This window comes from Lates calcarifer, linkage group LG15, assembly GCF_001640805.2.
Source record: "Lates calcarifer isolate ASB-BC8 linkage group LG15, TLL_Latcal_v3, whole genome shotgun sequence".
NCBI lineage: Eukaryota > Metazoa > Chordata > Actinopteri > Centropomidae > Lates > Lates calcarifer.
This window is the reverse complement of record NC_066847.1, coordinates 41,252-67,634: the sequence shown is the minus strand read 5'-3', so window position 1 is coordinate 67,634 and position 26,383 is coordinate 41,252. Positions and strand designations below refer to the sequence as shown.

The following is a 26,383-nucleotide window of genomic DNA, read 5'->3' as shown; positions in this document are numbered from 1 at the left end:
GTCAAAGATCACAGACACAGAGTCAATGACCTCCCCTGTATTTACAGACCCTGAATCAGCCAATCAGAGGAGAGGACACTCTCACTGTTGGACTCTCTGCTTGTGTCCTTCGTCTTCTTCTTGTGTCTCTGCAGCTGGACGATGCACACCAAAGGAAGCTCCTGGTAAGACACCCCTGCCCCCCTTTATGCTGTTTAATGTGTTCTCAGATCAGTTTCTGTGTATGTCAGATCAGTCTGATCGTTTGGTTTCTCTCTGATTGATCAGTTAATCAATAATTAATGTTCTGATCAGTTTGGCTCCTCATCTGGCTCCTGATCAATACTTTGATCTGTGGAAAACTACAGCTTTTATTCAGTGGTTTGTTTTCATCAAAGATCCACAGGATCAGAGGTCACATCGTCCTGATATTTAATTCTGACTCCTCGGGTTTAAAAACGAGCAGCAGCTTTAACTCTGAACAGATCAGTTCAAACAAGATGAAGACAGATGATCAATATCAGATGATGAGACTCAGTCACATTCAACTAACCTGACAGTTGAAATCAGTTACTGTCAGAACTCATTATACCAGTCTCTTCCTCTTTCAGTGAAAAGCTCTGTTCATTGATCAGATTGATTGAGTTCAGTCTGTTATTGATCGATCAGAGTTTGGCTGAGAGCAGCTTTAATCTGCCTGAACAGTTAAGTTCAGAGCTTTGAACCTGCTGTTAAACATTTTACATTTTCTTTGAGTCTGTTCCCTGTTAAGATAAAAACCTGCAGCAGCAGCTTCCTGTCTGTTAATCATCCTCATGTTCACCTGTCAATCTGATGATCACCTGGTTCATCACCTGATCATCACCTCCCCTACCTTCCCAGCAGATGATCACCTGATCATCAGGACCTTCAGATTTCACTGAAACAGGCAGAAATTTTCTTTTGAACTTTAAATGTTTGACAGAGAAATCTTTGTTGTCAGATTTCTCATCCTCTGATCAGCTCAGTTCTGGAAACATATTTTACTTTTATTTATATTTTCAGGTTTTCACAGAAGTTGACGAACATTAAATACAAAAATCTGACCCTGAATCAGACCAGAGATCAGGTCCAATACAACAGGAGGTCATTTACATCTGTTACAGGTATAATCAGGTATAATCATGTACACCCTCCGCCCCCCAGCTGCTGCTCCTTCGAGGACTACAAACTCACCACTGAGTGGCTCCTGAACCAGACGAGTCACCGTCCGAAGGTGGCTGTGATCTGTGGTTCAGGACTTGGTCTGCTCGCTGATGGAGCCACCAACAAACAGACCTTCAGGTACCAGGACATCCCCAACTTCCCTGTTAGCACAGGTGAGTCTGACACACCCACTCTGCACAGGTAGCCCCACCCCCTTGGGGAGATATGTTTTAAGATATTGTCTTTTCCCCCTGCCCCTCCCATCTCTCTCTCTGTCTGTCTTAGTCGAGGGTCATGAGGGTTGTCTGGTGTTTGGGACGATCGAGGACACCCCCTGTGTATTCATGCAGGGTCACTTCCACCTGTACGAAGGTTACTCCCTCTGCCAGGTGAGTCCTCATCACTGACGCCTCCCACATCAGACTTAAATGTGAGAGTTCAGGTGAGAACCAGCTCAACATTCACACTGTCCTGAAGTCTGAGTCATAACTGGCTCCAGGAGAGGACCCTGGTCTCTTTAATCTGGGGGAGGAAGCTCCCATGGTTCCCTCTCCATAACCCCTCAACTGAGACCAGTTTGTCTTGGATGAAGCTACCAGACGCTGCTGCCCCTGACCACACAGCCCCTGTGGTCATGGAGGCTCAGTTTAAACCCTACCACCATGTATAGGTGGTGACTCTCAGAGGGGAACTGAGTCCAGCCTCAGGACAATCAGTGTCTCTGATCAGATGATGTGGTTCTGGTGCTTTCATCAGATGAGGACAGTTTACAGCTGGACCAGAATCAGCTCCTCCCTCGTCCTGGTTCTGACCCTATGGTCCTGGTCTCCAGGCAGTGACTGAAAGAATCAGGTGGTGGATCCCAGCAGCTGAAATGAATTTCTTTGGCAGGAGGTCTGGACTCAGTCTTAGAGGAGAATCTCAGAGGAGAACTGGCGCTCCTTCAGGTTGGGAGGGAGTCAGCCTAGGCCCTGGAGGAGGAGACCCAGAACTGGAGGGATTATGTTTCCCATGAGACCTATCTGTCTGTCTGTCTGTACCTGTCTCAGGTGACATTCCCTATCAGGATCTTTAAGTTGATGGGGGTGGAGTCAGTGCTGGTGACAAACGCCTCTGGAGGAATCTGTCCAGACTTTAAGGTTGGTGACATCATGATCATCAAGGACCACATCAACCTGCCGGGATTTGCTGGACAACATCCACTGTGTGGACCCAACGATGAGCGGTGAGACAGGTGGACTAACGTCCTCTGTTTGAGCACTAACATTAGATCAGTGTTATGAGTGGTACAGGTTTCTTTGTCTGTCTGTCTGTAGTTTTGGGATCAGGTTTCCCTGTATGTCGGACGCCTACAGTAAGGACCTGAGGCGGTTGGCATTGGATGTCGGCTCTGAGCTTGGCTGCAGTGACTTCATCAGAGAGGGAGTTTATTGCATGGTGAGCGGACCGAACTTCGAGACCATTGCTGAGGCCAGAATGCTGCTGATCCTGGGCTGTGACTCTGTGGGTAAGACAGGTAGAGAGACAGACAGATAGTCTGTCTTCAGTAATTGGTCATTTAAAGAGAAACCATCCTGCTGAGCTCATTTATAATTGATGAGTCTAAATTAGCCTTGTTGGTGAGCCAGTAGGGAGAGCAGGGATTGGCTCTCAGGGTGATGATCATTGGACTGTTGATCTGACCACACATCAGATCCAAACAGAGAGTTTTAACATCATTATCTATTCTTTGATGAACTGTCAGGGCAACACAGCAGGGGTGTCTGGGAGTTGTAGTGTGGAGACCTAGGTCTAACTCTGTCTCCTGATTGAGTCTTCAGGCTGCTGCAGAGGAAGCTCTAGAAGAAGGGTTTAGGAGTCCTTACAATGTTCAAGTGTTTCTTGAGTCAAATGGGTCCTTGAGGAGGAGGTTGGGGGTTGTTATTAGGTTGTAGAGAAGCTTCAAGGGTTTCATTATAAGGATCCAGGTGTTTTTCATGAATTTCCAGGTGTCCTTGAGAAAGGTCTGAATCTTTGAGTGTCTAGGTTCACTGAGGAGTATCTTAAATGTTTTGAGTTCTTTAAGAGAACAATCTACAGGATTTTGAGAATTTTCAGAGGTTCTTTGAAAAGGGTCAATGTGTCCTTTAGAAGAACTGAACTTTAGAAGCCTCCTTAATTATAGGGTTTTTGATGAGGTTAAGTTTTAGGACTCTTTAAGAGCATCTAAGAGAAGTTCAAAGGGTTCCTTGCAATCAAGTCTTATTTTTCAGAAACATGAGTTCATTGTGGAGCAGAGTTTCTGAATGAACGTCCATCAGTCATCAGATCAAAGGACAAACACAGGAACCAGAACATCAGCATGTTCTCATTAAATATGTCAGCTGATTAAATAATAATGAGACAGTATGGAACCCTGCAGCTCAACAAACTGCTAAGTACAACCAGGATACTTAATGAAGTCCTGGTGTGTTTACACTGACTGTTAAATACCAGCACTGTTTAGTCCTCACCTCCTGTCGACACTGGAACCTTATCTGTCAAGGTGGAACAGACTTTGTTCAGTTGGATCCTTTTTAGTTTTACTGCTATCAGTGATATTTAGAGTACAGCAGAATGTTTACAGTTCTCAGTGCAGTTTAACCAAATCACAAGTGACATAAATAAAAACCATGGTGAGAATACATCAGAAGATTAAAGTGAAACTTGGTGAATGAATATATTCTCATTTATTCTCTGCTTTCACAGTTTCTTCATCCTTCCCAATCTTCAGGTATGAGTGCAGTTCCTGAAGTGACGGTGGCGAAACACTGTGGACTCAGAGTTCTTGGTTTGTCCCTAATCACCAACAAGGTCAGTTTTCAAAATGAACCCATCTGATGTGACAGCTGTGACTGTGTTGTTGTTGTGTGACAGTGTTGTCGACTTGTGTTGTGCTGCAGGTGTCTCTGGACTACAGTCGGGAGGAGAAGGTAAACCATGACGAGGTTCTTCAGATCAGTAAAATGAGGGCGGAAGTTCTGCAGAAACTCGTCACCACCCTGATCTGTCGCTGTCAGCAGCAAAGCATCAACACCCACTGAACCTCCACCTGAACCACAGACTGAACTCCAGCAACTCCACCTCCATCTTGAGACTTCAGCCTGTAGACCTCAGTCTGTAGACTTCAGCCTGTAGACCTCCATCTGTAGACCTCCGTCTATAGACTTCAGCCTGTAGACCTCCATCTGTAGACGTCAGTCTGTAGACTTCAGCCTGTAGACCTCCATCTGTAGACCTCCGTCTATAGACCTTAGTCTGTAGATCTCCGTCTGTAGACATCAGTCTGTAGACGTCAGTCTGTAGATGTCAGTCTGTAGACGTCAGTCTGTAGACCTCCGTCTGTAGACTTCAGCCTGTAGACCTCTGTCTATAGACCTCTGTCTGTAGACATCAGTCTGTAGACGTCAGTCTGTAGACTCAGTCTGTAGACCTCTGAGTCTGAGAGTCTGTAACTCTGATTAAACATCAGTTTCATGTTGGAAACTTCAGTCTGTCCTGTGTTGTGTTTCCTCTCTGACAGATTCAGGATCTGATAGTTGATGTTTCTGCAGGTTCAGTCTGTTTGTGTTTTTCTTTCCTCTTGGTGTTGTGTCATTTCTCACCACCTGTTCACCGTGCGCTGATGTTTGACTTCTGATTGGCCGTCTGCTCCACTCCATCACCAGGTGATGAGGGCACAGAGCCAACTTCCTGTTTATATTTTGCAGGTGTGATTGACAGCAGATGGACAGAGGGAAAAACATGTTGTGATAAACAATATGGGGGGGGGGGGGCTGGAGAGGAGAGGAGGAGGAGGAGAATCCTGTAACCGCCTGTAAGAGGTTGAATCTCATTCAATTTAGAGGCTGAAACCTCCTTCAGGTAGCATCTCCTGCTGTGTGTCTTCCTGCTGAGTTTCTCTGCAGCAGCAGTTGGTGTGATGGATGGATCCTGCTGAGAGATAAGCTTCTTATTCTCCAACTGACCAAGGAGAGAGAGTCAGACTGAAGACACGGAGGACACAACCACAGCTCCCAGGAACAGACCAGTAACAGACCAGGTACAGACCAGGTACAGACAAGGAACAGCTCCCAGTCTGAGTCCAGGATGGCCGGTTCCCTCCTGCAGTCGGTGGAGATCTCTGCTTCTCAGTTTCTGGATATTTTTAATCACTATGACAACGATGGTAAGCGTGCTGCAGCTCGGTCTCTGACCTCACCTGATGACCTCATCTGTAACCACCTGTAATCTGGTCTCAGGTAGATCTGATGTGGCTGCTCTCTGTTCTTTTAGGGAACGGCTTCATCGAAGGCAAAGAGCTGCAGAGTTTCATCAGAGAGCTGAGAGAGGCTCGTCAGCAGGCGGGGCTAGTGAGTTCAGACACACCTGTTCACCTGCTCACCTGTACCATTTTTGTTTCATCAGATGTTCAGTTTCTCAGTTTTCTGTCTCTTTGGGTTTTGGACAGAAGCCAGATTAACCCACTGTTTATTACTGTTACCATGACGACCTCCAGGTGTATTGTACCTGTATCTGACGTAAATCTTCAGGTTAAAAAATCTGAATTAATATCACAACAGAATCTGATTATTTTTGTTCCAGTTTTTACAGTTTGTGATCTTTACCTGTTTATTAATCTGCTCATCAACAGAGAATCATGTTGAACTGATCAAACCTTTCTGATTAATTGATTAATATTATTGATGAATTGATAATGAATTGATTTAAAGTGAAAGCTGTCATGTTGTTTCAGGATCTCACTGATGAGATGAGACAGTTGGTCTGTGAATATGAGACGAACTCAGAGCGAAGGATCGGACTGATCGAGGTCAGGAGCATAATACTGCAGTACTAACAGTACTTTTACTGCTGGAGTATTTATACTGTAATATTAGTACTTGTACTGAATACTTCCCCCTCTGACTGACCCCCTGTGTTTCTTCCAGCTGGTCCAGGTTTTACCCACCGAGGAGAACTTCCTGTTGTTCTTCAGACAGCAGCTCAGCTCCTGTTCTCACTTCATCCAGGTACAACACCTGCTCACCTGTCCAGGTGTCTCATTTCCTCATCACAGCAGAATTAACTGTTTTACACCTCTTTTGTTTCATCAGGTGTGGAGACGTTATGATGTCGATCATAGTGGATTCATTGAGGCAGATGAGCTGAAGGTGACTCACTGTTCACAGATCAGTTTAATCTGAACCAGCAGATCGCTACGCTAACACTATGCTACGCTGACACAATGCTATGCTAATACAATGCTATGCTAACCCGATGCCATGCTAACATGATGCTATGCTAATTGTCCTGTAGGACTTCCTGAAGGAGCTGCTGCTGAAGGCTCAGAGAATATGTGACGACAAGAAGCTGGACGAGTACACAGCAGCCACGGTGAGTACTGCAGTACTGTAGTAGTACAACTGTAGTGTTACTATAGTGTTACTGTAGTACTACTGTCGAACTACTGGGGTAATTCTACAGTAAACTATCATTTATTGTGACTCAAGTTTTTCTCTTTTCCAGTTGAAGATTTTTGATTCAAACGCTGATGGAAAACTCTGCTTATCAGAAATGTCCAGGTGAGTCTGCACTGTTCTGTTCTGTTCTGTACTGGTCTGTTCTGGTCTGAACTGGTCTGTTCTGGTCTGTACCAGTCTGTTCTGGTCTGAACTGGTCTGTTCTGGTCTGACCTGGTCTGTAAGGGTCTGTACTGGTCTGTTCTGTTCTGCACTGTTCTGTACTGGTCTGTTTTGGTCTGAACTGGTCTGTACTGGTCTGGTCTGAACTAGTCTGTTCTCGACTGAACTGGTCTGAACTGGTCTATTCTGGTCTGACCTGGTCTGTGTGTTTCAGGTTGCTTCCTGATGATCAGAACTTCCTGCTCAGGTTTGAGGTGAGTCTGATCTGAGGTCAGTTTAATGAATCATTGATGATAAACTGAGTTGGACTGAAAAAAAAAAGTTAAATAGGATAAAAATAAGTAAGTAAAATATATGAGCTGTTTTATTTTCTTCATTAACATCAGCAACTTTTATTAGTTTTAATTTCACACTAATTTTTTAAATTTAAACTTAAATATTTCAACTTCTCTCTCTCTCTACCTGTCTCTCTCTCTCAGGGAGTGAAAATGTCCAAACCTCAGTTCAACAGGATCTTTGACATCTATGATCAGGTCAGTTTCACGTTGGTTCGTTTCATTACATCAGAGGTCAGAGGTCAGAGGTGGGAGTGACGTCACCTCCGGGGTGAGAAGTCAGAGAAACATGGACGCTCTCAGAGTCTTTATAGAAAACTTCAGATCAGATCTGCTCCTGAAGAACAGCTGAGCTGTTAACATCAGAGTTTAACACAAACACTTCAGAACGTTGTTAAAAAGATGTTCACATTTCAAACCTGGAACATTAAACCATGAAGGTGAACTGATTCAGATGTATCTCAGACTAGCTGTTGTTAGCAACAGTTGCTAACAGCGCTCTACAAACAGCGTAGCAACATGTCCACAGATAAAACCTGAACAGTTCTCTGTGTCTGACTGACTTCATGTGAAACTAATGAGACTGAGCTGCTATAAACAGGAACATTAGCAGAGAGTTCACTGCTGTTGATATGAGGAGCAGCCATCTTGGATTCTGATGTCAGGGTTGGTGGGGTTGCTCTGACTTCAGGAGGCGTTCAGGTTCAAACTTCTGACTGGGAACTCAGACTCAACTGATGCATTATGGGAAATGTAGGATTCAGCATTTTTGGACTAATGGTGTGAAGATCTGTCAACAACAACAACAACTGACGCAGGTGACCTTTGACCTTTGTCACCTGTTCTTACCTGTGTATCAGGATGGCAGCGGCTTCATGGACGAATCACAGCTCGACTCTCTGCTCAGAGATCTGAGTGAGAACAACAACAAGGTACACACACACACACACACACACACACACACACACACACACACACACACACACACAAGGACTGCCTTCAGTGTTCAGGTGTGTAAAGGTGTGTTCAGGTGTGCTCAGGTGTGTACTGGTATATTCAGGTGTATTCAGGTGTGTTCAGGTGTTTCTCAGGTGTGTGTGTCTCTCCTGCAGGTGCTGGACTCTAAAGACGTCCGCCTCTATCACTCGTCTATCATGGAGTTATCAGATGGAGGGAAACTGTATCGCAGTGACCTCAGTCTGCTGCTCTGCCACGAGGACTGACTCTGGAGGGACACAACTACTTCACCTGGCCCCGCCCACTGTAAACACACCTGACATCATGTCTGACAGGCCAGTTGTCCAATCACAGCCTGCTGATGATTTACAGATTGAACTAAAAGAGTTTTATTGAACTCATAATAAACAGTGATGTGAACCTGTCATCTGTCAGTGAGTTTGTTCTGCAGCTGCTCAGGTGTAGTTCACTCACCTGTCAGCAGGTGGAGCTGTCAGCTGGTTGTTTCCTCTGAGGTCAGCATGATGACATCACTTCCTCCTCCCTGTGTTGTGTGTTGCTGCTGGTTGTCATTGTAATGGTGTTGGTCAGTACCAGGAGGCAGCTGTGAACAGATGTTTGATTCAGGAGACACACACAGGACTGCAGTACTACTACTACACAGTACTACTACCACACAGTACACAGGACTGCAGTACTACTACTACACAGTACTACTACCACACAGTACACAGGACTGCAGTACTACTACTACACAGTACTACTACCACACAGTACACAGGACTGCAGTACTACTACTACTACTACACAGTACTACTACCACACAGTACACAGGACTACAGTATTACTACTACAAAGTACTACTACTACACAGTACTACAGTAGTCATACTGCAGATATTGCCATTGCCTCAGTTTATGTGTTAAAGTTTATTTTTGAGTTCAAATCATCAGATTCAAACTTTATTGACACAACGTCATCAACAGAAAGAGGAAGTTCAGTAAAAACTGATCTGACGTGTTTTTAAATGTTTCATCCTTTCAAATAAATAAACATTAAAACAACATTAAAAACACAGAGCAGCTGCTTCACACAACAACAAAAAACAACAACAATAAAGAGAAAATAAATCAATAATAAAATTCACTTAAACAGAAGAAAAGAGAAATAATGATCAGTTTGTCTTAATCTTTTATTGTTCTGTTATTTTCTGACCTGAGATCAGATTCATGCGACTCAAAGAAATGTTTTTATGAATCAAAGTAAAATGATTGAAATTACTGCAGATACTGTGGTAAAGTATCTGAGTAAATAGCGCAGTAATAGATTACTGCAGTACAGTAATAGATTACTGAGCCTCCTCTCTGTTTCTTTGTGTTTCCGTTATAAGCCCCGGGCGGGGGGTTGTTTCATATGAACACCGCGTACACCGGGGCTCCCCGAGGCAGGCGGGGCTCAGTGCTCCGTGGTTCCACGTCACATAGAGGCTGTTGTACCCTGAGCCGTGGGGGGGCGGAGTTAATCGATCCCGTCTTGATCGTAAACGTGTTCACTCACGTGACCTCCATCAGCTCTCTGATTGGCTGGTTCACGTCACGTGACACGTTGACACGTTGTCATAGAGACCGACTCCACCCATATCGCCCCCCTCACTGCCCCGGTGTAGAAAAAGAGCGCTCCCTGACAGATGCTGGTGGGCGGGACGCAGAGCGGGAGCGGGACGCTGTTTGGCTGAGTGCGGCAGTAGCGGGCTGAGCTGTGATTGGTCAGAAGTAGAGAAAGGCGCTGTCTGTCAGGGAGAAGCTCCGCCCACCGGGAGTCAGACTGCGGACTGCTCCGGGACCAGAATCTAAGAGTCCTCCGGATCATCTGTGATCAGTTATAGATTAGTTATTGATCTGTGGTGAGCAGGTGAGCGGTCAGGTGAGGTGTGTTTGATCTGTCGGAGGGGATGTCCCGCCTGCTGGAGAGCAGGAGACAGGACAGGATGAAGGAAATCAACCTGAAGGTGAGTTCTCCGGAAAAAAGAGAAAGAAACGCGCTCAAGGCGCGTGCACGCGGACTTTACTGATCCGTACTTATCGATAGTGGTGATTGAAGACTGATCAGTAAGTTTGGAGGTTATTGATGAGCAGCAGAGGAGGATTCTGGGAGTCTGGATCACTTTCTGTCTCCTCTGTCTGCGGTCTTTGTCCGCACGCACACATCTGGAAAACGTTTGTTCCGTTACTGTAGATGTTGGAAGGTTATCGTACTTGTATAGATGATCGATCAGTGATCGATCAGTGATCGGGCGGTGATCGGTGGGGTGTTGATCGGAGTGTGTGTGTGGACAGACGGTGAAGTTGGCGGAGCGCAGAAACGGGAAACGGACTTTTTTTCTTTCAGTTTAGACTGAACCGGGTTTAATGTTTAACACCGCGGAGTGTGTGTGTGTGTGTGTGTGTGTGTGTGTCAGTGTGTGTTGAGTGTGTGTCGGTGCAGACTGAGTTTCGGTGTGTTTCGATGTGTTTGAGTGTGTGTCCGTTAACAGCAGCGTGGCCGCTTTGTCCTGCAGGAGGAAACGAGCGGGGGGAGGGGAGGCCGTGTGTGTGTGTGTATGTGTGTGTTGTCATACAGGAAGTGTCGGTAGATCTTTGACCTCTGACCTCTGCAGGTTGCAGATGTTGACAGATGAGAAACAGCTGATCGACAGAAACAGATAAATGTTATTGATCCGTCACACTGAAGTACTCTGATACTTTAACAGTAATCCCACCGTGAAGAAATACTCCAGCACAAGTAAAAGTAAATGTGTACTGCAGTGGAAAAACTCAAGTAAAGTACAAACACCTCAGAACTGTGTTTCTGTGCAGAGCTGAAGTAAAAGTACAAATATTTACACCAATGGATCAATCACACTCTGTACTACATTCTGTACTACACTCTGTACTACACACTGTACTACACTCTGTACTACACTCTGTACTACACTACACACTGTACTACACACTGTACTACACTCTGTACTACACTACATCTGTACTACACTCTGTACTACAGACTGTACTGCACACTGTAGTAATTACCTGGTTGTTACCTGGTTACCAGGTAAACAGACTTGGTGTGTGTCTGCTGTTGGTTGATGTACAAACAGACTTTATCAGTTTAATTAAAGTGTCACAGACGCTGCAGTAAAAACTGATCAGAGTTCAGATTTAATCTGAAGTCAACACCTGCAACAATAAACTCTGTTCACCTGACTGATCAATAACTCTGTAAAACATCTGTTTATTTCTCAGAGGAAAATGTTTTTCATGTTGTTTTTGACTGAACCACGTCTCAGGTGTTAGTGAGGTCCTGGTTTAGGTCTTGGCTTAGATTAGTGAGGTCCTGGTTTAGGTCCTGGTTTAGATTAGTGAGGTCCTGGTTTAGGTTAGTGAGGTCCTGGTTTAGATTAGTGAGGTCCTGGTTTAGGTTAGTGAGGTCCTGGTTTAGATTAGTGAGGTCTTGGTTTAGGTCCTGGTTTAGATTAGTGAGGTCCTGGTTTAGGTTAGTGAGGTCCTGGTTTAGATTAGTGAGGTCCTGGTTTAGGACTCATTTAGTCTTGGTCCTGGTGTTAGAGTCTGGTCAGTTCCCAGAGATTCAGGTTGAATCAGTTCCTCTGATCTCAGATCAGTTTAACGTGTTTCTCTGTTTCCTCTCTGACTCTGGTTCAGTGTTTCAGTCTCTGACCTCAGATCTGTTTCTGTGGCTCAGTCTCATGACCCCCCCCACCCCCCACCCAGACAGAGCTCCCTTTATCTGCCTCCATCACTGAGCTCTTTATTTATTGATCAGCTGATCACCGACTGTCACCAGATCACTGAACCTGTGTTAGAGCGTTTACACTGACGGAGTGTTCGTTCACCCATCAACACACACACTCAGTGTCCAAACACACACACTCAGTATTTCTCTAGACAAACACAGAAACACAGATTTATAATCAGTCTGTTTGCAACTGTGTCGTTAAAACATTTATTTTAAATATAAAAGTTTTAATCAAACCTGAAATAACAGAACTGTGAGTGGAAGAGTCATGTGATCTGATCTGTCCAATCAGAGCAGCCGTCACTCTGCTGGTGTCCATGTTGAGGATTAATCACAATATAAAACGTTAAAAACAGTTTGTGATTCGTTGAAACATGTTTCTATTAATAAAAAACATTCAGTCTGTTTCCTGTTGTTTAGTTTGATAGAAACTGAACAGGAAACAACACGACCTGAAGCTCTGTGATTGGCTGCCTGTTGCTGAAGTGCATCCTGGGAGTCGTAGTTATTCTGTCCTCTGTCTTCCTGTCGACGTCAGCAGATGTTTTCTGACGCAGCTGTTTTTTAAACTGACACACACACACACACACACACATGTTCCCTCAGTAACAGACCTGGACCTGGTTCTGACCTGATCCATAAAACCCTCAGACCTCTGCGTGGAGTTGTGGGGACTTCACACGTCCTCACTGCGTCAACAGCTGAACCTGGTCCTCACAAAAATAGAAGTCCCTGTAAAAACACACACACACTTCCCCTTCCTGCCCCTCCCAGTCCAGAGCAGAAGTTAATGTGAAAAACAGTCGAGTGAAAACAGAAGTTTAGAGTCAGTGAAGCAGGTTTACTGAGCAGGAGGAGGAGGAGGCCTGAATACTGTAGAGGAGCTCAGCAGGAGTGTTCTCCTGTAGGATGACACCCCCCCCCCCCCCCCGGGCTGCAGCAGAGTCCATTCTTCTACTGAGACTCTTTGTTTTAATTTGACGTCACAAACAACATATTCATTTCATAAAGAAATTCTACTCAGATTAACCTCGTATTAATTTCAGATTAGCCTCAGATTAACTTCAGATTAACTTCAGATTAGCCTCAGACTAAAATCAGATGATGTTTGAATCCAGGCCTGAGGTCTGAGTTAAAGCTGAGATCAGTGAAACATGTTTGTGTTGCTGATGCATCAGATTATTAAACTCAGTTATTCTCAGAAAAGAAAGAAGGAAGTGAAGTTTCAGGAAGAGATGACATCAGCTGTTTTATTTCTCACAGCGTCTGCACACATCATCATCATCATCATCATCATCAGTGAAGCTGATCAAACTGCTGCAGATAAATATTTCATCCAACTGTTTCCTGCAGGTGTTTGAACATGGACTCACTGTCACCTTTACTATTGTCTTGTAATCAGACACAGATGAGACCAGGTGACTCTGATGTTCATGCTGCTTCAGATTAAAGATTTAATGGCTCCAATATCACATCAGCCTCAGCGTTAGCACCGTCACTGTTAGCATGTTAGCACTGTAGAGCAGCAGATTTTCTGTGATGTCAGAGGTCAGAGGTCGTCCTGCTGATGGGGCTGATGGTCTCTGTAGTTCCTGTTGGACTACAGCTCCCATGAGGCCTTGCAGCTTCTGTTGTTGTGTCTTAGAGCACAGCGTCTGTCTGCTGAGAATAAAACCTCCATCTGTAATTCATTCAGCTTCATTCAGACAGCCAATCAGATCAGAGCTGCTGCTGAGGCTGGTCAGTCTGTAGCTCTGATTGGTCGGTCTGTGGTTCTGGACCAGGATCTGTGTGATCCTCCCCCCTGCAGTATAAAGGAGGTCTCCAGGTGTTATAACCCCCCCGTTCACTCCTTTGTTCAGATGAAACTGTAAACCTGCTCAGAGCCTGAACACACCTGTGATCACATGACTCAGTCTGATTATCAGGAGCTTACCTGAGTTCATATCACCTGCAGATCTGTTCAGTATTGATCGTATTGATCTGTGTGTTCAGAATAAGGAGAAGGAGCGTCTGAAGGAGAGAGAGAAGGAGGCGAGAGAGAGGGAGGCCAGGAGCAGCAACGGTCACCTGTTCACCTCCCTGACCGTCTCCTCCACCACCCTCTGCTCCTCCTGCAACAGGAGCATCACAGCCAAGGAGGCGCTGAGTTGCCCAGGTAACACACGCACATGCACACACACACACACACACACACACAGGTGACACCTGCACTCACCAAAACCCACCTGAACCAGAATCTGAAGATGGTCTATCCTCAGTCTGAGATCTCTCAGAGAGTGTGTGTGTGTGTGTGTGTGTGACAGATGGTGTGTTAATCCTTCTTCACAATGAACAGATGTACATCTTCAGATTAACACACACACAATTAACTGTGTTAAAATGATCTCAGTTGACACTCTGGTTGTGTGTGTGTGTGTGTGTGTGTGTGTGACCCTGGTGACCTACATTGTGATTGGCTGCTGTGATGAACCCTGAGAACTGGGTCGAGGGGAAACATGTGTCTCAGTTTGTCTTTAATGTGAATCAGAGCAGCTTCACACTGAACTCTGCTGCTGCTGCTGTTGTTGTTGTTGTTGTGTTTATTATTTGTATTATTTTCACAGACACAACAGTCAGTCAGTTCGGGGGGGGGGGGGGGTCTCTAACTTCCATATAAAGTTATTTGAATTAAAGTGAAGGGCAGAGTCTTCATGTCCTGAAGGTTTGAAGTTTATTTATCCGAACCTGGAAACACCTGGAAACTGGACCTGGTTCAGATGCTAGACCTCAGGTCTGACAGGGAGGTGAACCATCTGGTTCGTGGTCCAGGACTGTGATGGCCTGAGGACCTGAACCTCAGACCACAGAGACTCGTAACCATCAGAGAGACTCGTGTTAAACCGTCAGACCAGTTCAGAGGAAACACTTCAGGTCGACCTCAGGACCGAGCCCAACCTCAGGGCCAAGTCTGACCTCAGCTGAGAACCACAGCTCAGAGGAAACACGTGGTCTCAGGTTGATCTGGTTTTTATCTTCTAACAGTAAAAACACTGAGTCCAACACCTGGACCACATGGAGACAGGTCCTGGATCTGAACCAGAACCTGATCCAGGATGTGAACCAGAACCTGATCCAGGATCTGATTTTATCTGAGAAACATGAAGCAGCTGAAAAACAAGTTTCTACTGTTTGAGTCTGAAACTAAAACTGACAGAGACGAGGATTAAAAAAAGAAACGTCCACAAACACACAGACACACAGACTCACACACACACACACTGACACACTGACACACACCCAACACACACACTCTGGTATTTATAACACTTTGTGTGTTTTGGTTTAAAGTGACGTCACCTGAACTGTGGAAAAAGTAAAGTCACATTTTCAATAGAGGAGTCTGTGTGTGTGTGTGTGTGTGTGTGTGTGTGTCTCTGTGTGTGTGTGTGTGTGTGTGTGTGTGTCTCTCTCTCTGTGTGTGTGTCTCTGTGTGTGTGTGTGTGTGTCTGTGTGTGTGTCTGTGTGTGTGTGTGTGTGTGTGTGTGTGTCTGTCTGTGTGTGTGTGTGTGTGTGTGTGTGTGTGTCTGTGTGTGTGTCTCTGTCTGTGTGTGTGTGTGTGTCTGATCTTGCAGCAGGAATGTGTTTGAGGTTTCAGAGGAAAAACTTCCTTGAGGAAGTTCCAGGATCATGGAAAAGGTCCTGGAGAGTCTTTGAGGAGGTTCAGGATCGTCAGTGATTCACCTGAACCTTCTCACCTGGCTGGAGTGATGTCACAGGTGTTTGTCTCATGTTTTAATTCAGGACTAAAAATAATCTCTCTACCTGTCTGTCTCTCTCTCTCTCTCTCTCTCTCTCTCTCTCCACCTGTCTCTCTCTCTACCTGTCTGTCTCTCAGCCTGCAATGTCACCATCCATAACCGCTGCAGAGACAGTCTGGCCAGCTGTGCCAAGATGAAACAGAGGGTAAGAAGACGTATCTGTTTACCTGTGTCTCCTTTAACAACCTGTCTAACTGCCTGTCTGTCTCTCTAACAGCAACAGAAGCTGGCGATGGTCAGAAACAGTTCAGCTCTGCAGAACGTCGCCCTGAGGACTAAAAGTGAGTCCACCTGTCTCTCTGTCTGTCTGTCATGATGACAGACACTGCCCAGGTGCACTCTGGGAACTGTAGTATCCAGTGTCCTGACCTGTCTGTCTCTCTGTCTGTCTGTCTGCCTGTCTGCAGCTCCAATGATGAAGGAGCGTCCGAGCTCAGCGATCTATCCCTCCGACAGCCTCCGTCAGTCGCTGCTCGGGTCCAGACGAGTCCGATCTGGACTCTCGCTCGCAAAGAGCGTCTCCACCAATAACATCGCAGGGTGAGGCTGAGCAGACCTGTGATTGGCTGTTTGTCCTGTGGGTGACCAGCAGCTCAGTGCTGCCCCTGCAGGAACAAACGGATACTACAGGTCGTCTCTGACATGGAGATAGAATCTCTTTCTATTGTTTCTATTGTTACTGAGCGCATTTACAGTGAACTGCTTCTCAGTGAGTTTGATATTTAATTTGTCTCAAGTCTCTCCCTCCCACCTGTCTGTCTCTCACCTGTCTGTCTCTCAGAGGGACTGAGGACTCTGCAGGTCTCAGGAGGATTCTGTCTCAATCCACTGAGTCTCTAAACTTCAGAAGCAGAACTCTGTCGATGGAGTCTCTGACTGATGACGGTCAGTGAATCACTATTATTGATCACAGCTGAGTCTGATCAATAACTCCTCCTCTTTAATCATCAATACTGTCGCTAGGTTTCATGTTTATATCTGAAGTCTGTGTGTTGTGTTGTGTTGTGTGTGTGTTATGTGTGTGTGTGTGTGTGTGTGTTGTGTTGTGTTGTGTGTGTGTGTGTGTTGTGTTGTGTTGTGTGTGTGTGTGTGTGTGTGTGTTGTGTTGTGTTGTGTGTCTGTGTGTTGTGTGTGTGTGTGTGTGTGTGTGTGTGTTGATTTGTGTTGTGTGTGTGTCTGTGCGTGTGTGTGTGTGTGTGTGTGTTGCAGGTGAGTGGTGGTGGAGCTCTCTGCTGGAGCAGCTGCAGGTGGAGGGCAGCTGTGTTCAGGCCGACAGCTGGAGTATGGCTGTGGAACCAAACTTCCTGCAGACGCTTCACAAAGACCTGATCAGACAGCAGGACGTCATCTACGGTAACACAACTACAGACACACACTGATGCACACACACACTGTATATAACACACATGATGTCTCTGTGCGTCTGTTACCATGGCAACCGGCCTCTCGTCCCTCAGAGCTGATCCAGACCGAGTTCCACCACGTCCGGACACTGCGGATCATGGAGGGGGTGTACCGGCGGGGGATGCTGGAGGAGGTGATGCTGGAGGCGGGCGTGGTTCACACCATCTTCCCCTGTCTGGACCAGCTGCTGGAGCTGCATTCCACCTTCCTGTCGGAGCTGCTGAACCGCAGGAAGGAGGGGCTGACTGAGGGCAGCTCCAACAACTTCACCGTCCGCTGCATTGGAGACCTGCTGCTCAGACAGGTACAGGTGACGTCTGACCTCTGAGCCACCGTGACCTGTCAGACCTGATTCTGTATTTCTAACTTGTCTCGGTGTGTTTGCAGTTTTCAGGTCAGTGTGCTGACGACATGAAAAAACTTTACTCTGAGTTCTGCAGTCGACACCCGAAAGCTGTGAAACTCTACAAAGAAGTTTTAACTCGAGACCGAAGACTACAGCAGTTCATCAGGGTGAGAACCAGGACCGGGATCTGGACCAGGACCAGAACTTGTTTCAGATCCAGAGTTAAGATTAAATTCAAACTTAAACTGGTTTAAACCCAAATGATCCTGTTCCAGTCTGGACTGGGTTTAGACCTGCTGCTTAAAGTTCTGTTGTCTGATTCAAGCCCATTAAATCTAGTTCTGGATTAAGTCTAGTTTACCTGGTTTAAGCCTGGTTTAAGTCTGGTTTAGATCTGGTTTAGACCTGATTTAGACCTGGTTTAAGTCTGGTTTAAATCTGGTTTAAGTCTGGTTTATACCTGGTTTAAGTCTGGTTAAAGTCTGGTTTAAGGCTGGTTTAAGTCTGGTTTAGGTCTGGTTTAGACCTGTTTTAGGTCTGGTTTAAGTCTGGTTTAGACCTGGTTTAAGTCTGGTTTAGACCTGGTTTAGACATGGTGTAAGTCTGGTTTAGACCTGGTTTATGTCTGGTTTAAGTCTGGTTTAGGTCTTGTTTAAGTCCGGTTTAGACCTGGTTTAGACATGGTGTAAGTCTGGTTTAGGTCTGATTTAGACCTGGTTTAAGTCTGGTTAAAGTCTGGTTTAGACCTGGTTTATATCTGGTTTATATCTGGTTTAAGGCTGGTTTAAGTCTGGTTAAAGTCTGGTTTAGACCTGGTTTAAGTCTGGTTTATATCTGGTTTAAGGCTGGTTTAAGTCTGGTTAAAGTCTGGTTTAGATCTGGTTTACATCTGGTTTATACCTGGTTTAAGGCTGGTTTAAGTCTGGTTTAGACCTGTTTTAAGTCTGGTTTAGACCTGGTTTAAGTCTGGTTTATACCTGGTTTAAGGCTGGTTTAAGTCTGGTTTAGGTCTGGTTTAGACCTACTTTAAGTCTGGTTTAGACCTGGTTTAAGTCTGGTTTAGACATGGTTTAGGTCTGGTTTAAGTCTGGTTTAGACCTGGTTTACATCTGGTTTATACCTGGTTTAAGGCTGGTTTAAGTCTGGTTAAAGTCTGGTTTAGACCTGGTTTAAGTCTGGTTTATACCTGGTTTAAGGCTGGTTTAAGTCTGGTTTAGACCTGTTTTAAGTCTGGTTTAGACCTGGTTTAAGTCTGGTTTATACCTGGTTTAAGGCCGGTTTAAGTCTGGTTTAAGTCTGGTTTAAGTCTGGTTTATACCTGGTTTAAGGCCGGTTTAAGTCTGGTTTAGGTCTGGTTTAGACCTGTTTTAAGTCTGGTTTAGACCTGGTTTAAGTCTGGTTTAGACATGGTTTAAGTCTGGTTTAGACCTGGTTTAAGTCTGGTTTAGGTCTGGTTTAAACATGGTGTAAGTCTGGCTTAGACCTGGTTTAAGTCTGATTTTACCTGGTTTAAGTCTGGTTTAGACCTGGTTTATGTGTGGTTTAAGTCTGGTTTAGACCTGGTTTAAGTCTGGTTTAGGTCTGGTTTAAACATGGTGTAAGTCTGGCTTAGACCTGGTTTAAGTCTGATTTTACCTGGTTTAAGTCTGGTTTAGACCTGGTTTATGTGTGGTTTAAGTCTGGTTTAGACCTGGTTTATTTATGGTTTAGACATGGTGTAAGTCTGGTTTAGACCTGGTTTATGTTTGGTTTAAGTCTGGTCTAGGTGTGGTTTAAGTCCAGTTTAGACCTGGTTTAGACATGGTATAAGTCTGGTTTAAACCTGGTTTAAGTCTGGTTTAGACCTGGTTTATGTCTGGTTTAGACTTGGTTTAAGTCTGGTTTAGGTCTGGTTTATATCTGGTTTATGTCTGGTTTAAGTCTGGTTTAAGTCTGGTTTAGGTCTGGTTTAGACCTTTTTTAAGTCTGGTTTAGACCTGACAGTCTTGTGCTGATGTTGACTCTGTGTCTCTGTTCTTGCTATAATCCTCAGCGTGTCTGTCGTGGTCCTCTGCTGCGTCGTCATGGCGTCCAGGAGTGCATCCTGCTGGTGACACAACGAATCACAAAGTACCCAGTCCTGATCCAGAGAATCCTCGACAACACCAAAGGTAACCTCTGACCTCTAATAACCTCTGACCTGTGATAACCTCTGACCTTTGACCTGTAATAACCTCTGACCTGTAATAACCTCTCTCTGATAACCCCTGACCTGTGATAACCTCTGACCTCTGACCTGTAATAATCTCTGACTTGTGACCTGTAATACCCTCTGACCTCTGACTTGTAATAACCTCTGACCTGTGACCTCCTGCAGGCAGTGAGGAGGAGGCGCAGGCTTTGAGTCGGGCACTGCAGCTCCTGAAGGAGTTGATCAGCGCCGTGGACCAGGAGGTGCTGGAGCTGGACCGGACCAGGAGGCTGCAGGAGATCCAGGCCCGTCTTGACCCGCGGGCCCAGGCGGAGGTCCGAGGAGGAGGAGTGTTCAGAGGAGGAGAGCTGCTGAGGAGGAGGCTCCTCCATGAGGGGACGCTCCTCTGGAAGGTCCAGGGCTCCAGGATGAAAGGTAGAGACTGACCCTGTTCACCTGTATCACCTGCTTTGATGTCACACCTCTGGGCGGAGCTTACATCAGCCTCTTTGTTTCTGTCCAGATGTTCAGGTCCTGCTGATGTCAGACATCCTGGTTTTCCTTCAGGAGAAAGATCAGAAGTTCACCTTTGCATCACTGGTGAGTCACACCTGGTCACACCTGCACCTCCTCATGTATCTTCTCTTCTTTCTACCCATCCACTTTACATCCATGACCAGTTACTGATCCAGGTCTGAGTGACAGGAAAACAAACAACCACACAGTTCATCTCTCTGCCTCACCTGTCTGTCTCACCTGTCTGCTTTACCTGTTTGTCTGCCTTACCTGTCTGTCTGTCTCACCTGTCTCACCTGTCTGTCTGTGTCAGGACAAGTCTCCAGTCGTCTCCCTGACTAACCTGATCGTCAGAGATATAGCCAATCAGGAGCGAGGGATGTACCTGATCAGTGACTCCACCCCCCCAGAGATGTACGAGCTTCACGCTTCGTCTAAAGACGATCGACGCACCTGGATGATGAGGATCCAACAGGCTGCTCTCAGGTCAGTACACAGTACTGCATAGTAGTACTACAGAGTACTGCACGGTACTCTGTGGTGCTGTATAGTCCAGCGTGTAGTACAGTATGCAGTATTCAGTACTTCATGTGTTGCAGTTGTCCGTCCAGAGACGAGTTTCCTCTCATCGAGACTGAAGACAAAGCTTTACTACGAAGACTCAGAGGTACTGCTCCTCCTCCTTCTCCTACACCTCCTCCTCCTCCTCCTGCTCCTCCTCCTCCTACTGCACCTCCTCCTACACTTCCTCTTTCTACTGCTCCTCTTCCTACACCTGCTCCTCCTCCTACTGCTCCTCCTCCTCCTATTGCACCTCCTCCTACAGCACCTCCTCCTCCTCCTTCACAGTGCCACACAAAAACTTGCAGCTGTTTCAGATCTAATTCAAAATTTTTCTCCCCCTCTCCCCTGCTCCCCCCCCCCCCCCCCCCTCCTCCTCCTCTCCTCCTCCCAGCTGATATCCAGCAGAAGGACAGGGAGGTGCTGGAGCTCCTGCAGGAGCGCATCACTCTGTTTTCTGACCTGGTGGAGGCAACAGGAAGAGGAGAAGCAGAAGAAGAAGGAGGCGTGGAGGTGAACACGTCCCCCGTCAGGACCTCCTCCAGCTCCTCATCCTGCAGGAACCTGTTCAGGGCCGACACTCCTCACGCTCCTCAGGCAGAGCCGCTTCTCACGGCCGCCATCACTGAAGGTGGAGTTCTCTGATTGGACAATTTGATTTGATTTGATTTGATTCAGTGAAACTGAACAAACGTTTTTTATGTTTCAGTCGACAAACTGACGGAGCTGCTGTTAAACTCCCAGAGATCCCAGAGATCCTCTGTAACCAACGGCAACCAGGAGCTCAGCAGTGAGTCACCTGACACTTTTAACGTCACTCCTGTCACCTGATCAATTGATTGACATCTGAACACAGTGAGATGAATCTTTGATGGAAAAAATGTGAAACACTGACATCACTGATTAACATAGACAGGTCACCTGTCCAGGTATAACTCCACCTCTTACCCAGAGTCAGCCCTCTGTGACCCTTAAAGGATAAACAGTATAGATAAGGGATGGATGGACGTTATTGATTAACTGATAACCAAAATATTTGCTGATTCATTTTCTGCAGATCTGCTAATTGATTAATTGATCGTTTTGAAACAGGTTTTAACCTCAGGATCCAACATTTTCAGTTTGTTGTCTCACAGTGAACAATAAAGTTTTTCTGATTCTTATCCAGAGCAGCAGCTGCTCACAACTTCATCACGTCCACAGAGAACAGCTTCTTCTTCTCTGTTTAATCAGAGACACAGGCTACCTGTGTTTACCTGTCTCTGTGTTTACCTGTGTTTACCTGTCCTCCTCCTCCTCAGATGGTGACTCTGGTTCTCTGAACGGTTCTTTCGAGTTGAACGGTGGCTCCTCAAAGGTAAAAAACCTTAATCCTCTGATCACAGGTGTTTCCTGTTTCCTCAGGTTAAAGATCCAGATGTTACTTGATGGTGGAGACAGACATGAGTAGAATAACGGTCAAATCTGAAACAGAAACATTTAAAAATAGAAAACAATTTTACAACCAGAGAATCAGCAACACGAGGGATCAGACAGACCTGGAGTAGAAACACAGTAAAGATCTGATCTGAAACCAGCAGAACAAACATCAGGCATCATTAAATACCTTTTTATTTTTGTCTCTCAGGACAGAAATGGTAACCAGCTGCAGGAACGAACCATAAATGAGGTAAAGAACACTTCCTGTTTTCTGGGGCGCTGAGTGGTTGGGGTGCGTACCACATGGTCCCCAGATTGATTCCCGGTCCGGCCGGGCCTTTACTGCGTGTCATTCCCCTACTCTCTCTCCCTGTTTCCTGTCTCCTCTTCACTGTCCTGTCTAAATAAACACAAAAAGCCCAGAGAGATAATAATTTAAAAAAAGATTTTCTGATTAGAAATCAGTGGGTACATCAGAAATCAGGCCGACATCATGTGGAATGTTTATTTTAAGGGGCAACATGAAACAAACGTCTTGTTAGACCAATAAAAAGTCATAAATAATTAAGAAATAACACAACTGCCTTTATCATTTCTACAGTTCATCAATTTATCACATATACTATACACAGCAGATAAATGATAGCTGGCTTTGATCCAGCTGTGATCCAGCTGTGATCTGGCTGTAATCTGGCTTTGATGCGGCCGTGGTGGATGTGAGTTCAACAAACTGAGATGGACACAGTTTTTGTCTAATGAGAGGAGCTTTTAACAGCTGGCACCTGTCCTCTCCACAGGAAGTCCGTCGGCGTTTGGTCAATCTGAGCATCCAGCTTCACGCCCTGCAGGTCTGACAACAGTGAATTGTTTATATCCTTGTTGTTTACTTACCTCAGTAATTTATTCTTGACATGTTTGTTGCTCAAGATGATGATGACTTACTGACTCCACCCTCAGGCTGCTGTGATTCGGCAGGACTCGATCCTGGAGCTGTCAGTCAGAACAGCTCCCGCCAGCTGCACCACCCCTGCCTCTGGCCCGGCCCCCGGCCCCCGCCTCAGTCGGTCAGTGTCACGGGACTCGGGGATGGATGCCAACGGAGAGGCAGTGCTGCTGCGGCGGCAGGTGGAGCTTCTGCAGGAGGAAGTGACACGACTGCGTCTGAGGGGGGAGGAGCCTGACAGGGAGGGGGCGGAGCCAGGCGGCAGGAGGAGGAGCAGTGGAGAGATCAGTAATGTCATCAAGGAGGAACTGGTGGGTCAGCTGTTCACTGGTGGGGGTGGGGGGCAGAGTGTGTGACTAATAAGAATAAATTAAACTAAGCTAACCTGTAGTTAAGATAAACTAAACTAATCTCAGGTGTATCGGTCAGCAGGTGAGCAAGAGGCGTGGCAGCAGGGAACTGGAGCCCCTCCCCCTTGCTCCATTGGCCAATCAGGATCCAGTCGACCAATTAGATGGCGTACAGGAAGGAAATGAGGAGGAGGAGGAAGTGATGAAGATCTCTCCTCGCTCTGACAGCCCCAGAGGTCAGTATCAGATCAGCTAATCAGTGTTATTGCCAAGTTACCATGGTAACCTGTGACCTCTTGTAACGACGGACACTTCGTTACAAGTGACTGACGGCTTTGGCCTTGTAAATATTATATAGCGGGGGAGATTATGACAATTATACTTGTAACAAATGACTACAAACATTACTAGCGACATTTTGCACTTTTTTAGACACAGAGCGTTTGTACAGAACATTTGCATATTTGGTAGCAAATATGGATTGGTTACATGGCATATGTATTGAACATGTCACAGTGGTGTTACCGGTTGACCGGCACTGGGCTCTACCTGGAAGAGAGAGGAGTTTGGTTAGGCCCCGACAACACGATAATATGCGGTTGTTCATAATTGACGAATGAACATTCGATTAAGTTCTTTGTGGTGTATTGTACATTTAGCTGCTGTGGGTAAAAGTGTCTTAGTATAAATAAAGTGTCTATTATAGTGCAGGAAGGTAGTCAATACAAGGGAATTGTTATGGAAACACTTACCGGTGTTCGGCCAAAAGAAGTCCCCGGGCTACAAGCAGGGTAAAAAACGTTCCGGGAGGGACCAAGTGGCTGGATAGGTAGAGGGGATCTGGGCAATTTGTACTTTACATATATTGGTTGTAATTATGTTTTTGGGGTTTATGTTTGGTGGGAGGTGAATAGCAGGAAAAACACAATTGTAAATATTTTGTTAAAATCAGGAATTACCTCCTGATGGAATAATTTCACCGGGGAACAGAAACTGAGCATACCTGTTAATGGTAGGGTGCAATGTAGTCCACCAGGGACACAGTATAAAAGGCGCCAGTTTCCATCTGACTGTGTTGCTGGTAAGGCTAACTATTTCCATTGCTCTACTTGTGTCACTGAGATTTTTGTAAATAAACTGCACATTAAGTTCTTTGAATCCTTGTTTGGTCATCATTCACTACTGCAAATCCAGCCGCTAAAAGGCCATGTTAACACCTCTGACCTTTGACCTCTGACCTCAGACCTACAGGACATCCCCGAGGAGAGCGAGTGTGGAGCTGATCCCAGTTAACATCATCGCACCTTCACCTGATGACCTCAGGGACTCTGCTGATGTCACTGTGATGTCACTGGCTCATCAGTCACCGTCAGCTGGAGATGATGTCATTTCCTGTCTTACAGACGCTTTGGGTTCTCAGCTGTCGTACTTCTCTGAATGTTGCTGTTAGGTTAGAAACAGGAAGTATAACCATGTGACCTGTTTACATCATCACATTCGCTGGAGCTCCTCCCACATGTGTTGTGGTGAGCGGGGCTTACGAAAGGGGGGGACAGTTTCATTGGGGGGGGGGGGGGGGGGGGGTCAGACAAACAGCTCCATGATTCTGCCAGTTCTGAACTCTGAGTCTGAGTCTCGGAGTCTCTTGGACTTAGACCGAGTCTCTGTGTCTGAGTCTGTGTCTGTGTCTGAGTCTGACTCTCTTAGACTGCGTCTGAGTCTGAGTCTCTGAGACTGAGTCTGTGTCCGAGTCTGAGCCTCTGTGTCTATCTCTGAGACTGACTCTGAGTTTCAGACTTTAATATTGACTTCAGGTTCAGTCTCCACACAGCTGTCCAATCACAGTGTGCGGAGGCTGTGATGTCATCAGGACTGTGACAGGAGTCAAACATGAGATACACACTACATTACCCAGAATGCCTGTACAGCTGTAGGAGGGTCCTGGTTATCTTAGACTCTGTGGGGGGTGGGGGGGGTCTGTAGGGGGGTTAATCCCCCTCAGACTTGTCTTTTGGGGTGGGGGTGGGGGGGTGAAAATCCGTGTTAATCTGTGTAATGAACTTCTGTTTGTTTTTAAACCAAAAATCTTTTGTCTTAAATTTGGAAACAAAAAATAGAATTTAATGATTCAGATGAAGTGACCCCCCCCCCACCTCTCCCAGGTAAACTCAGGTGATTCATGTCTGTCTGAACCTCTAAGCAGGAGGGGGTCGCTGAGGGTGGGGGGGGTCGCATGCGAGCAGTGTTTTATTCTCTGACTGAATCCTGAGATCTGCTGAGCAGCTCCTGTCTGTTAGCATGTTGGCGTGTTAGCATGGCTGTATAAACCTGAACGTGTTCTGTCTCTCTGATTGGTCCGTCAGATTAACCAATCATCTTGTTTGATGCTGTTATGATCCCGTCTGTTTGGTTAAAGCTCATGGATCAAAGAAAAATCTCCTCACTACAATGAAGATGATGATGATGATGATGATGATGATGAAGATGAAGATGATGATGATGAAGATGATGATGATGAAGATGATGATGATGATAATGATGATGATGAAGATGAAGAAGATGATGAAGATGCAGTGAAACTGAATTAAACATGTGATCGACCTGCAGCTGCTCTTTGTGATTTAACCTCTCCAACATTAATCATAATGACTTTAACTGAAGAAACAAACTGAACTTTATCAGAGGAAAGTTCAGAGCTGGGATAATGATGCTGTAATAATCTGATTTAATGCTGTAATATTCAGGTTTAAACTTCACACTGAGCTCTGTGGACCATTCAATAACAGCAGCAGCTTCTTAGTTTAATGTATTTTAACTCTTTAAACAGTAGAAATGTTGAAGTGAAGTTAGTGTTTGTTGTATAAAGGTTTGATCAGAAAAGTGTAAAAATGATTTCTGCTGTAAGTTTATTGTTTCTGTTCTCTGACTGTACGTGTGCTCTTTATAAATCTAATCAGCTGGAAACATGTTGTTGCTGTTTGTCTTTT

General features: G+C 45.7%; 3 protein-coding genes across 7 annotated transcripts; all 3 read left to right on the top strand.

The window, feature by feature from the left end:
* The first annotated feature begins 19 nt into the window (after positions 1-19).
* On the top strand, positions 20-4,673 carry pnp4b (purine nucleoside phosphorylase 4b). Of its 3 annotated transcripts, none has more exons than XR_001961096.2 (7): positions 20-164; positions 1,165-1,337; positions 1,450-1,553; positions 2,214-2,389; positions 2,481-2,671; positions 3,892-3,996; positions 4,086-4,235. XR_001961096.2 is itself a non-coding variant. In XM_051076024.1 (7 exons), the coding sequence occupies exons 1-7, from the start codon at positions 142-144 to the stop codon at positions 4,224-4,226; spliced, it is 897 nt and encodes a 298-aa protein (XP_050931981.1). In that variant the 5' UTR covers positions 20-141; the 3' UTR covers positions 4,227-4,673. The 3 variants fall into 3 exon arrangements, 2 of the variants coding, with proteins under 2 accessions (XP_050931981.1, XP_018534265.1); XM_051076024.1 differs by having other exon boundaries at positions 2,481-2,680; positions 3,917-3,996; positions 4,086-4,673; XM_018678749.2 differs by having other exon boundaries at positions 21-164; positions 3,917-3,996; positions 4,086-4,673.
* A 534-nt stretch (positions 4,674-5,207) lies between these two features.
* On the top strand, positions 5,208-8,519 carry calb1 (calbindin 1). Of its 2 annotated transcripts, none has more exons than XM_018678751.2 (11): positions 5,208-5,350; positions 5,458-5,534; positions 5,918-5,992; positions 6,111-6,191; positions 6,276-6,332; positions 6,478-6,555; positions 6,688-6,743; positions 7,018-7,057; positions 7,283-7,336; positions 7,999-8,070; positions 8,251-8,519. In XM_018678751.2, exons 1-11 carry the CDS (start codon positions 5,272-5,274, stop codon positions 8,359-8,361), a joined length of 780 nt encoding a protein of 259 aa, XP_018534267.1. In that variant the 5' UTR covers positions 5,208-5,271; the 3' UTR covers positions 8,362-8,519. The 2 variants fall into 2 exon arrangements, with proteins under 2 accessions (XP_018534267.1, XP_018534266.1); XM_018678750.2 differs by having other exon boundaries at positions 7,957-8,070.
* Positions 8,520-9,876: 1,357 nt separating this feature from the next.
* arhgef2 (rho/rac guanine nucleotide exchange factor (GEF) 2) lies at positions 9,877-26,360 on the top strand. 2 transcript variants are annotated; one of them, XM_018678739.2, is made up of 22 exons: positions 9,877-10,103; positions 13,883-14,045; positions 15,765-15,832; positions 15,905-15,968; positions 16,095-16,227; positions 16,469-16,572; positions 16,897-17,040; positions 17,145-17,395; positions 17,479-17,604; positions 19,470-19,587; positions 19,794-20,042; positions 20,131-20,207; positions 20,437-20,609; positions 20,723-20,790; positions 21,079-21,315; positions 21,394-21,474; positions 21,986-22,041; positions 22,312-22,353; positions 22,901-22,951; positions 23,061-23,357; positions 23,476-23,632; positions 24,640-26,360. In XM_018678739.2, the coding sequence occupies exons 1-22, from the start codon at positions 10,047-10,049 to the stop codon at positions 24,687-24,689; spliced, it is 2,766 nt and encodes a 921-aa protein (XP_018534255.1). In that variant the 5' UTR covers positions 9,877-10,046; the 3' UTR covers positions 24,690-26,360. The 2 variants fall into 2 exon arrangements, with proteins under 2 accessions (XP_018534255.1, XP_018534256.1); XM_018678740.2 differs by having other exon boundaries at positions 9,878-10,103; positions 23,479-23,632.
* Positions 26,361-26,383: the final 23 nt, after the last annotated feature.

Coding starts and splice junctions, on each gene's coding strand:
- pnp4b (XM_051076024.1), top strand. CDS start 142: ATGCACACCAAAGGAAGCTCCTG. Junction 2,390..2,480: donor TGTGGACCCAACGATGAGCG/GTGAGACAGGTG, acceptor GTCTGTCTGTAG/TTTTGGGATCAGGTTTCCCT. Junction 2,681..3,916: donor TGACTCTGTGGGTAAGACAG/GTAGAGAGACAG, acceptor CCCAATCTTCAG/GTATGAGTGCAGTTCCTGAA.
- calb1 (XM_018678750.2), top strand. CDS start 5,272: ATGGCCGGTTCCCTCCTGCAGTCGGTGGAGATCTCTGCTTCTCAGTTT. Junction 6,192..6,275: donor CCTGTTCTCACTTCATCCAG/GTACAACACCTG, acceptor TTGTTTCATCAG/GTGTGGAGACGTTATGATGT. Junction 6,333..6,477: donor TTGAGGCAGATGAGCTGAAG/GTGACTCACTGT, acceptor ATTGTCCTGTAG/GACTTCCTGAAGGAGCTGCT.
- arhgef2 (XM_018678739.2), top strand. CDS start 10,047: ATGTCCCGCCTGCTGGAGAGCAGGAGACAGGACAGGATGAAGGAAATC. Junction 21,316..21,393: donor CACGGCCGCCATCACTGAAG/GTGGAGTTCTCT, acceptor TTTATGTTTCAG/TCGACAAACTGACGGAGCTG. Junction 22,042..22,311: donor TGAACGGTGGCTCCTCAAAG/GTAAAAAACCTT, acceptor TTTGTCTCTCAG/GACAGAAATGGTAACCAGCT.